General features: G+C 37.4%; 2 protein-coding genes across 5 annotated transcripts; one reads left to right on the top strand and one right to left on the bottom strand.

Moving 5' to 3' along the window:
• Positions 1–571: 571 nt before the first annotated feature.
• On the bottom strand, positions 572–8115 carry LOC109084306 (mis18-binding protein 1-like). 4 transcript variants are annotated; one of them, XM_042742432.1, is made up of 18 exons: positions 7978–8115; positions 5974–6633; positions 5797–5883; positions 5582–5683; positions 5090–5364; positions 4857–4930; positions 4572–4693; positions 4399–4489; positions 4203–4309; positions 3843–4009; positions 3638–3713; positions 2542–3562; positions 2147–2313; positions 1889–2028; positions 1605–1744; positions 1382–1451; positions 1223–1274; positions 572–1115 (listed from the first exon to the last, which is right to left on the bottom strand). In XM_042742432.1, exons 2-18 carry the CDS (start codon positions 6563–6565, stop codon positions 1009–1011), a joined length of 3390 nt encoding a protein of 1129 aa, XP_042598366.1. In that variant the 5' UTR covers positions 6566–6633; positions 7978–8115; the 3' UTR covers positions 572–1008. The 4 variants fall into 4 exon arrangements, with proteins under 4 accessions (XP_042598366.1, XP_042598364.1, XP_042598367.1 ...); XM_042742430.1 differs by lacking the exon at positions 7978–8115 and adding an exon at positions 7065–7214; XM_042742433.1 differs by lacking the exon at positions 7978–8115 and adding an exon at positions 6943–7060.
• im:7136021 lies at positions 7694–10450 on the top strand. Its single transcript, XM_019099047.2, has 4 exons — positions 7694–8533; positions 8607–8813; positions 9662–9878; positions 9994–10450. Exons 1-4 carry the CDS (start codon positions 7876–7878, stop codon positions 10196–10198), a joined length of 1287 nt encoding a protein of 428 aa, XP_018954592.1. The 5' UTR covers positions 7694–7875; the 3' UTR covers positions 10199–10450.
• The last annotated feature ends 234 nt before the right edge of the window (positions 10451–10684 follow it).

The following is a 10684-nucleotide window of genomic DNA, read 5'->3' as shown; positions in this document are numbered from 1 at the left end:
CTGTCTAAAAACTACATCGCTGTCTACCTAGGCAACATTTTTTGGCTATTATATCAACGTGCCGAGACTGCATTAATCTGCATTACAGAATAGCTGCCTACCTGTACAGCATTTTTGGCCAGTATATAGCCACCTACCTTGGCTGCATTTATTGGTATTATATTGAGTTGCAATGTAGTACTCCAATACAACCATAACCACTGTTATTTACTTCAGGATACATTTACAGTATATAAAAAAGCTTTATAAATTAATTATGTAGTTCAGAAAGAGGGTGGAAAAACATTGTGAAAAAGGTTTTGGTGCAAGAAAACTTATATTGATAGTATACATATAATTTAGGGATAAAATATGAAAATATAAAGGCATTAATTGATATTGTGCTTTTACACAGCATTTAAAAAGCATAAAGACCAATAGAGACATTTTCCAAAAACATATTTATAAAGAACGTGACGGAACATGACAAAGACAGAGCTTTACTGTGAGCACAGCATACTTGAGTGAAACTGGTGGACAAAAATAAGTTTTAAAAGCATAAAGACCAATAGGGACGTTTTTTTTTTTTATACATTTTTATTTGTTCATACATTGTGTTTGCTTATATATTTATTTACAATATAATCAAATAAAATAATCTAAAATGTGGCATTTTCAACTTGTTGCTTTCACACCAGAGGAATTTAGAACTTGTTTCTTTTGCATTTCTTTATACCGAGCTGAGTTTAGCCTCTTTCATCAGAATTATGGTATAACATCTACAGATTTGAACTTCAGATTAAAAAAAATATATATATACAACTCACTGATAAACACTGCATTGTAGAACAACTGGCCAAACAAGGCAAATTACAAATCTTCATTTGAGATGTTTTGTAAGCTAGAGCTAGCAAATGTTTCATGAGCACTGGTGTTTGACAAACCAAAACACACTTAAAAACAACTGGAAAAGTGGAAGCTAAAATATTGTAAAATAATGTGATTAACAGCACTGAAATTTAGTGAAACTCAGCAGTAGTCCATAAAATAATCATCCTCCTCGTCACTGTCATCATCTCTGGATGGGATGTCTTTATCTGACAGCATGTTCCACACCACAAAGTCTTCATCTTCAGCTGTTAAAAACAGTGATGAAGGAAAAAAAAATAGAGTAATATTAACAAACAACATATTTTTCAACTCAACGTACAGTAGCATGTTTGAGTTACCAAAATTTGCATACCAACACATCTCTTAAGCGTCTTCTTTACTACTGGAGTTGGTGTATGCTTGTCCTGCACAAGAAAAATATTCCATCATCACTTTGATAGGGAGAAAAATTAAACCGTTGGAACACTTATGGGAGCAAGATTAAAGATAAGCAGGATTTTGATACCATTACCATTGGGGGAGCCTTTTTTCCCCGTTTCCGTCCCTTCTGAAGATGGTAAATGTACTTGTCCATGTTATTCCTTAAAATAAACAAAAAAAATAATGGTTTATACAAAGACCCAACTTAGATATCTGTATTTTTGAAACATTTCTAAAATGAGGCAATAAGCCTGATGATTGCACTCAGCATCCGCCCACTAAATATAGCTTTGGCAGTCGAGATGAAAGCGTACTTGTTGATGGATCCCAGCATTCCTGGGCTGATGTGCAGACACTGAGGGGTTTTAGCAGCAGTAGAAATGCTAGAACTCGGCGTCTGAGGGTTCTGAAGCAGGCTGAAATCTTCATCTCTATTTGCAGCGAACACAGGCAATTCAAAAGACAACGTCAAGTTAGATTTTCTTAGGGTATAGACAGGATATGGTATCATTCCGACAGGGGGCTTCATCAGGTCTGTACGTGCAGTTCATGAAGAATCTAGTTCAGTGCATGTCCAAATCAATCAACAGTAAATCACCTTGATTTGTTTATTGTGCATTGGTGAGTTGGCAAAAACGTCATCATGGTTATCTTTGGGCATGTGGTCCAAGAAATGCCTCATCTGCTGTCTCCTTTTAAGTGTTCCGGCTTTAGCAGTTATTTCAACTATTTCCTTTCCTGTGAGAAAAAACAAGACAAGACCTTGTTTTGTTGTTTTTTTCCATTTTCAAATGCATGATTTGCATTTGAAAACTTCCACAATCTGTAAAAAGTGTCATAACCCTTCAAATTATACCTGGCTCATCAGTTGCTGCTGCTTTCTGAGCTCTTTTTCTGGGTCTTTTGTTGGTCTTCTGATTGGAATTATACTGTTCCTGACACTCTTCAGCCGAACGAGTGCTGACAATATACGCAACTTTTGCCCAGTAACCACTCTTGTGCTTGGGCAATGAGTTGACAGCCCTGTCCAGAGAGATACACAATACTATCATGATCTGTCTACATATCATGCATCCAAAAGAATGTAAAATAATGAGCAGAATTTCTTTCAACTGTAAAAAAACTTAAATCTAAAAAATATATAGATAAATTGTTTATATACACACACACACATATTATATATATATATATATATATATATATATATATATATACACGCATAATAAAATGGCATTCAAGATTAAAGCTTACTCGTGCAGTTTTTGTAACTCTTCTTCAGTCCAATTTCCATCCAATAGCTCATCTTGTTCATTCATATTTCTGTTTTCTGTGTGTGGCTTTTTGCTTCTAGTGTTTGCTTTTCCTGTTTCAGATTTCTTTGATCTTCTGTTATTTGAAGCAGCGTGTTGAACACTTTCCTCACCCTCTGAGTGCTCAGAATGCATGTCCTCTGAGGACGCAAGGTGTCCCTTTGTTTTAAGTTCAGATTTAGCTTTCCTTTGTCTTGTCCTCTTCAACAATAACGTACATGCAGGCTTCTTGTCGTGTCGCCTTCTCTCTTCATTATCATCATCAGTGGGAAAATCAATAGAATTTCTCTGAGAGGTCTTTTTTGGTCTACGTAAAACTCTCACTGAGTCCTGTTGATTTTGTTCCTTATGACTGGTAGAGTTTTTCTCAGTCTTATGTTTTGTTAGCGGTTTATGGTCTGTGGACCCTTTTCCTCTTTGCCTTTTTGGAGGGTCTGGAGATGCAAATGAGCTGTTTGAGTCAGTAGAGTACTGTGCTTTGGAGTATATCCGAGCGCTTCGGCGTAAGGAACTGTCGTGTAGTATGGGTTGTGGTTCATCCTGAATTTGCTTTTGGGAAGACTTGTTATTGTGCTTTGTCCTTAGATCCTTCTCAGAGCCTGTTTCCTTCTCATCATACGACACTGATCCATCCCTAGGTGAAAAATGACCATTCACTGAATCAACCTTTGTGTTTTCCATCATTTCTGACTCTGAACACATAGCGATTTCCTCTCCTCTTGACTGTTGCTTTCTCAGAGAGGCTCTTTGAGGTCGACTAGCTTTTTGTTTCATGCCATGACCCAAGTTAGAGCTGAGGGCCATAACCAGGGGTCCTTTCTGAGCTCTAGGAGGTTTATTTAGTGTTATGCTCTCAATTAGCGGTGGATTGCTCTGGACCTTTCTTTGGGGGTTGGAACGATGTTTGATCCTCCTCAGTGGTACTGACAATTCATCTTCACTGCTAGATGCGTTACGCCTCCCTTTTGTAAAACACGTAAATATGAAAATTTGCAATGAAAAACAAACACATTTTAAAATATGTTATCAGTGCACACCTCTTCCCAGAGTTTCAGGCCTGGATGATTGTTCCTCTGTGATTTGTGATGTTGCCATACTTACTGGCTTCTTTGGCTGGAAAGAAAAAATAACATCAAATTGAAGAATTGGCCCACCTGCTCCATAACAATATAAAAAGTCCCCATAAATGCCACTAGAGATCAAAGACATTGTTTGCAGTGCTAAATGAAATGAGAAGAGTACCGTGGACAGCATTGAGGTAGAGTAGTCCTCATGAACAGTGACATTCATGTCAGAGTCCATAACAATCCTCCCTCCTTTCCAGTATTCCAGTGGAGGTTTGATGAGTCGGCCGCTGCGGGAAACTTTTGCACTGCCCTGCTGAACGCTGTCAGTGGGAGTGATGGGAGCTGTAACACAAAAACAATTCAATATATTAGTGTGACAGTTTCAAACCTATGGGGATGAACAGAGTTTAAACTAAATATTTGAACTGGGATTCCAAACATTCTTTGATACTGACACTAATAACATATAACCAACTAGCCAATAAATAAATCAAATAATTATGACTGATTCTGTAACAAATCATGTTATACTCACAGGTTACAACGCTCTGAATTTTGGAATGCTTGAATGTTGAGTTTTTAGAGGCCTGTTGATTTTTAGATTTGGAAGGTTTCACACTGTCATCCTGATTTTTTTGTGATCTAAAACAAGAAGAGGCAAAACAACTTTTTGAAATGGAGAATTTCTTTTTATAATTTGATAACATAGTAACAGAGTTGAGGCAACTTACCCCATATGACAACTCAAAAACTGATCCAGGTACTCCTTCCACATTTTTGGGAACCCAAAGAGAAATTTCTTCAAAAACCATGATGGAAATGCTGTAAGGGTCGAAACAAAACTGTAAAAATGAAATAAACACAATCCAAGTAATGCAACCTGATTTAAACAGAATTATCTTACATGAATTGGGATGTTTGGCCATTTTCCCAATGAGGACGTAGGTTCTTCCAGATGACGTCTTGAGAACATTACTTGAGATTCTTTCAATGATAAAACTGCTGTGCCAAGGTATCATAGTATCTCTGTATGTATCAAGCAAAATCATTTGAGCTACATAAAACAGCTTCACAGAGAATTAATGAAAAAGCATAATGCTGTAATATAATGCAATTTACATATAGCGCAGACACTATGCCAAGTCTTTAAGATACACAAGAAAAAAGAGGTAGGAAGCAAATATCTTACACGCGAATACCATCAACAACAAGGTCTTTGTTGAGCAGTTTCAAAACCCAGTGTCTTAAATGAATCCCTCTCGCCTACAAGACAAAACAACGTACTAACTACAAATGCTGAAATACAGATCACAATTACAAAATATAAAATAACCAAATCATGTTTTTGCATTTGTTTTGACGTTCTGTCAATGGTTTTAAGAGCCATTAAGAAACAAATGCTGTTGTTTTTTTTAAACTTACATTTGTTTCCTCATCTAGAGCTACGTCTGCTTGTCTAGCTTGCTGATTTGACTGAAACACAGACGCTTTCTTTCGTGGGATCAACACCCGAGGAGAGAGCTGCAGTAGAGGATCCTCCAGGAGATAATGAGGGGGCTGAGGGAGTCCAGGGACCACTTCTGTGCACTCCGACTGATCAATCAGATCAGACTCAGGACTATGGGACGTGTCTATTTGGAGGTCTCCTTTATTTTCCTTTTCTACGGAAATGCTCCTCTTACCAAAAACACCACCACCTGCAATCAAATTACACAGAGCTAATGTGTTATGATCAGTGTCATATTGTTCTTTGCTTTATTATTTAGATCACAGTAAATGTTTAACCCAATTTTTGGTAAAAAACTGAATAATACTTATTGCCAAATATCTTTTCCCACACAAAGAATTTGTCTTGGTGACAGAAGAAGAATTCTAGTTTTGTGAGTAACACAGGGTAAGAATTAAACTTCATACCTCTATTTCTGTCCCTTGAACTGCTGATATAAGTGATGGGGTTCCGTGGAAGCTGGGCTAATGTCTCATCAGGAACCACTTCATCCCACAGCACACAAGGCTCTTAAGTAACCAAATGCAAACAGATTTTTATAAATGAATCAGGTCGTACTGAATACAACAGTCCTAAAATGCCAAACAACAGCAATTACTAAAAGAAAACACTAAAATCATACGTCTGTTTCTTTTAGAAAGAATCTCCGGCATTTGCTTTTGCCTTGCTTTCATCTCCTCAGGTATGTTCTCAAGTAAAACAGATTGCTCTAGAAAAAGAAAAGTGAAATTAATAGAATTCATTTATAGAAGTCATCATTATGTATGACATCTGGGGGGAAAAAATGAGGAGAACTCACTAATAAATGAGTCTGATTCCATATTAAAGGTTTCATGTTGTGTTCCAGGTACTTTATGAAGATTGATGGAATTACTATCTTGTGGTAAATCTGTTTCTCCAGGCTGTGCATCTCCTCCTGGTGACTGTGGAGGAGAGAGGGCTAACACATATGTCTCCTGGCTTGTGTTATTCATTTGTGAGTACTGCGTTACAGGGTTCGAGGGGGTACTGCCACAAATCTCTTGGTTTCCAACATGATCAGAGGCTCCCCCATACCCTGCAGAGTTTTGTCTCTGAACTTTTGCCTTCATTCTTGCAAAAATCTTTGCTGGCGTCTCAGTGCATCTCTTCAGCATCAGGTCAGCTTTGTCTTGAGGGGCGACCTCCACCGTGGCATTGATGCTGCTGATCTCACAGGGGATATTTGAGCTATTTTCTTCAGCATTCTGTGCAGTGGAGTTCATCACCAACACATCTCGGTTTGAAATCTTTCTGCCTGACCCAGTTGTCCAATCGTGAGCTGCTTTAGGTATGATTTTGACTGGTGTGATCATGTCACCATGCTCAGGGGCTTCAGGAGCGATGAAATAGTCTTGTAGTGGATGATACATTATTGTATTAGAGGAAAGACAGACTAAATGTTTACAGCCCCACAGTGGTCCATGTTCTCATCAAAATCCTATAAAATGCAAAGGGGAAAAATCTAATCAACAAAAGAAGCTAAAAAGTGGAGATTCATTCATCTATAAATATTGTCTCTAGTCTATAAAATTAGACGCTTTATATATATATATATATATATATATATATATATATATATAAATGAAGTTTTCGCTGCCACGCAACATCAGTAATAAAATAAATATCTTAATCGATTTAAACCATAAACACTTTAAATTAAATTAACGTTTAATCAAACAATAATAAACAAAATTAACGTTAGTCTGGCTGTAAACTACTAACGTTTAGAGGTTAAAACGAAAACAACCTCGTGCACACTTAACCGTCGACAAACCCCGTGTAAAATGAGTAAGTGAAACAAAGGTCAACATAATATATAGTTAGTTAAGTGACTTTAGGGCCTATGATTACTAAAAACGACTCGCTTACCATGTAAACTAGTTTGAATTTTCCCGGATAAAGCGCGGCTAACGTCTCGCGTCGCGTAAGGACTGCGTCACTTCCGCCAATAACACTACTAGGAAGTGAGTGGTTAATTTCAGTGACTCGGTTCTGTCGGACAGTTCATTTCAAAGAATTGGATTAAAAACAGTTCCGCGAATATTTGACCTCAAAAAAGGCATCGCGTAATACATTGATGTTTATTATACCGATTAGGGTTAATTAATTGCGTCGTTTATTGTAATCCCATGTTAGTTAAATCCCAGCCATGACACAAAGTAATTTAGAACTTAAATATAATTTGCATTTGTTTTAAACAATATTAAATTAAAGTTCTAAATTTAAAAAAATGATGGCTACTGTCACAGCAATAATGTAACAAAAACTAACCAAATGTAACAGAGTTGGTGCAACGGCATAAAGTTTCAAGTTATCAGTTTGAATTTACTTGAAACAATTCTGTAAATGTGCACATGCTGGAGAAGCTAAAAGACACCTCTTTAATCACAGTTCGGATATGAACATGTCTACTTCTACTGGTGAACAGTAGTACAATTTTTCAAGCTTTTCAATGCGAACGAATCTTTCAAATTGGTATAGTGAACCGGTTCAATTGATTCCTTGAAAAGATCCGACTCAAAAGAACGACTCGCGCACGCTTTGCTACAGTTCGTTTTTCGCACGTTTGTCGAAAATATGAACTTGGAGAGAATACTGAGTGAGTTGTGTATAAGAATTAAGTTAAAATGTTAGGAAATACGTGAGCAGTTTAACATTTCGTCGTTCATCAAAGGAGACGATGTCCAGGATTCAACTAACGTTACCAGAAGAAATTTGGATCCATGTGTTTGGATTTCTCTCTGATCGCGACAAATTAAATGTTCGTTTAAGCTGCACGTACTTTAAGAGACTGATCGATCACTGGTCCTTATGGAAAGACAGCGTTGTCGTCCTCCAAAAGCTCTACGACTCACATTTCTGGAAAACTCTTTGTCAGAGGAAAATCAAGTCTATTGTTGTTCAAAAAGCAACGGCAAAAGTCTTGCAACAAGCTGTGGCGTGGCTGCCGTGGGTCGGTTCAGTGACTCTGGTTCAGTGCAGCGATGGCACAGCTCTGGTGACACTGGGGGCTTTAAAACACCTCCAGAGGCTTGTCATCCGTCAGTGCTGCTGTCGGAGTCTGACCAGCTCGCTCTTATCTTTGAGACAACTGACTCATCTCTGCTTGTGTGAGGTCAAGAGAGCCTCGATATCGGAGATAAGTGCTGCAGTTTCGCAACTTGTCAATCTTACCACACTGAAGTACCATGAAGATACAAATCCTATCCATAAAACTGCCCTTCATGGCATGTTGGGGCGTCTGCCCAACTTAAAACACCTTTCCTTGAGATTGGGGCCAAAGTATGGGATTCTGCCTGATGATTATTTTTGTCCAGCTAAAGCATATGGACACCCAGGTATGTATGCTTTGAGGAAAGAAAAATAACTTTGTAGAGTCATCAGCCATCATCCCATCCTGCTTTCACACAGGAGTGACTCCGGATGCAGAGTCTGGCCTGAGCAGCCTGGAGCTGCTGAACTATGAAGACCCCTGCCTCTCCTCTGTTGCCTTTAACGGTCTGTCCTCCCTGACCAAACTGACAGTGCATTACAGAAAATGGCATGGAAATTCAAACTTCTGCTGCCTCACAAGATGGCTGGAAGGGCTCAATGTACTTTCAGAGCTCAACATTTCTTGTAAGTATGAAAAAAATGCACAACACTTGTAATGCTTCATTGTAGCCTTGGAAAAGTTTAAAAAGGGTCTTCGACCGGTGAACATCAGTAAATACGCTGTTAGATAAATTAATGTAAGTATTAAAATACCAACAAAACATATTGCATACTTGAGACCCACAGAATAATGATTAAAATAATAATAATAATAATAATAATAGTTATTAAAAAATAGCAGTCAAATGAAATAGTATCATATTAATAATAATATTTATTATTGTATTAAATAATTTTGTTGTTAGTTCATTGTTTGGGTAGCACTTCACAATAAGGGCATTAGTTAATGCTAATTAATGCATTAATATTAACTAACAATGAGCAATAAATGACAGTATTTATTATTTTCAGTATTTATAACATTAACAGATGCAACTTTTGATTTTAATAATGCATTAGTAAATGTTAAAATGAACTAATAAGATTAACAGAATGCTTTTTACTGTTATTTCATGTTAGCTAATGTCGTTAACAAACACACTTAACAAGATTGTTAAGGGTTACCATTGATTTTATTTATATTGACATCCCTAGTTTCTGTTTCAGAACGTTTGGATGATTAAGACAAGCATCTTAAGGAAGATGAGGCTGATGATACACTGTGCAACTTTAGGAAATGTTGCCTTTAATGGGCAACCAGGTGAGACACAGGGCCCATGATCGATCTAAAATATCCAGATAGACATTTGTTATCCATTCTCAATGAGAAAGTGCCCATTGCTTTATTAGGAAAAGAAAAAGTTGCCCTGTGTATCATCAGCCGAAGACAGATTTTTAGGCAATTAATCCCTCATTTTTGTCTCTTTTTCTAGTAGGACACTCTCTCAAAGTCTACGCTGAATCGATTCCCAGGACTGTGCAGCGGTTGTCTCTCATGGGAGTGAAGGCAGAGTTGGAGTCTGTCAGGATCATGGGAGAGCAGGTGCCGGATCTCCTTCACCTCCATTTGGACTTGTGTTGTCATGACATCTGTGATGTAATCACAGAAATGCCCCAGATATTCCCAAAGCTGCAAATCCTGAAAGTGAGGTGAGGGTTATTTGTCATGAATTCTAAATATATTATGTCAGAATGAGTAAACGCTCTGCTTTGTATGTGTGTCTGACCTCAGTTACCTTCATTCTAATCAACTTCTCTCTTTCAGACACCATAATGTTCCAGAATCAGTGTTTCTTCAACTTCAGCATCTGCCTCGACTCGAGCAGTTAGTGATTTTGGATGCACCCAAAGGCCCCAGTCCCACAGTCCTCAATCTGACTCAAAAACTTCACGTCCAAACAAACAACAGAATCCAAGTGCTTCATTTCAGTTCAAAGGACCAAACCACTTGTTCTTGTGGTTTTTATTGATTAACTTCATTGTTTAACTCGTTTATATTTGACTACGGTTGGAAACAGACTATCATGCAGGTGTCTACTTAACATAGAGCAACATTCTACTGAAGATGGAGAATGGAAATACCTTTAATACATCATGCCAATGATATTGCATGCCATCAGAATTTGCTAAACTCTTTACAATGTGCTATATAGTTAAAATGGTATATTCACTCATGGTGTCTTTGTAAATATATTTTCCAATAAATTAATGAAATTAAACTAGTCAAAAGTGTTCCTTTCCATCAATAACATCCAAAACCTCCACTAGGTGGCAATCTATTCACACTTGAGTATAAAGAAAAAAATCAATATGCTCAATGCGTTTTACCTCTTCCTGCATCCTTCCAGAAGCCATAATACACAAACTATATGCATAAATAAATATTTAGCATACATAAAAATAAATGTGCAAGATTTTCTCCCCAAAGTAGATGTTCCAGATATTAGTACTACACA

Source organism: Cyprinus carpio, chromosome B17, assembly GCF_018340385.1.
Source record: "Cyprinus carpio isolate SPL01 chromosome B17, ASM1834038v1, whole genome shotgun sequence".
Taxonomy (NCBI): domain Eukaryota; kingdom Metazoa; phylum Chordata; class Actinopteri; order Cypriniformes; family Cyprinidae; genus Cyprinus; species Cyprinus carpio.
The sequence above is the reverse complement of the archived record's forward strand: the minus strand, read 5'-3'. Positions and strand labels throughout refer to the sequence as shown.

Coding starts and splice junctions, on each gene's coding strand:
- LOC109084306 (XM_042742432.1), bottom strand. CDS start 6,565: ATGTATCATCCACTACAAGACTATTTCATCGCTCCTGAAGCCCCTGAG. Junction 4,490..4,571: donor GGCCAAACATCCCAATTCAT/GTAAGATAATTC, acceptor CGACCCTTACAG/CATTTCCATCATGGTTTTTG. Junction 2,029..2,146: donor AGCAGCAACTGATGAGCCAG/GTATAATTTGAA, acceptor TTTTTCTCACAG/GAAAGGAAATAGTTGAAATA.
- im:7136021 (XM_019099047.2), top strand. CDS start 7,876: ATGTCCAGGATTCAACTAACGTTACCAGAAGAAATTTGGATCCATGTG. Junction 8,534..8,606: donor TAAAGCATATGGACACCCAG/GTATGTATGCTT, acceptor GCTTTCACACAG/GAGTGACTCCGGATGCAGAG. Junction 9,879..9,993: donor CTGCAAATCCTGAAAGTGAG/GTGAGGGTTATT, acceptor TCTCTCTTTCAG/ACACCATAATGTTCCAGAAT.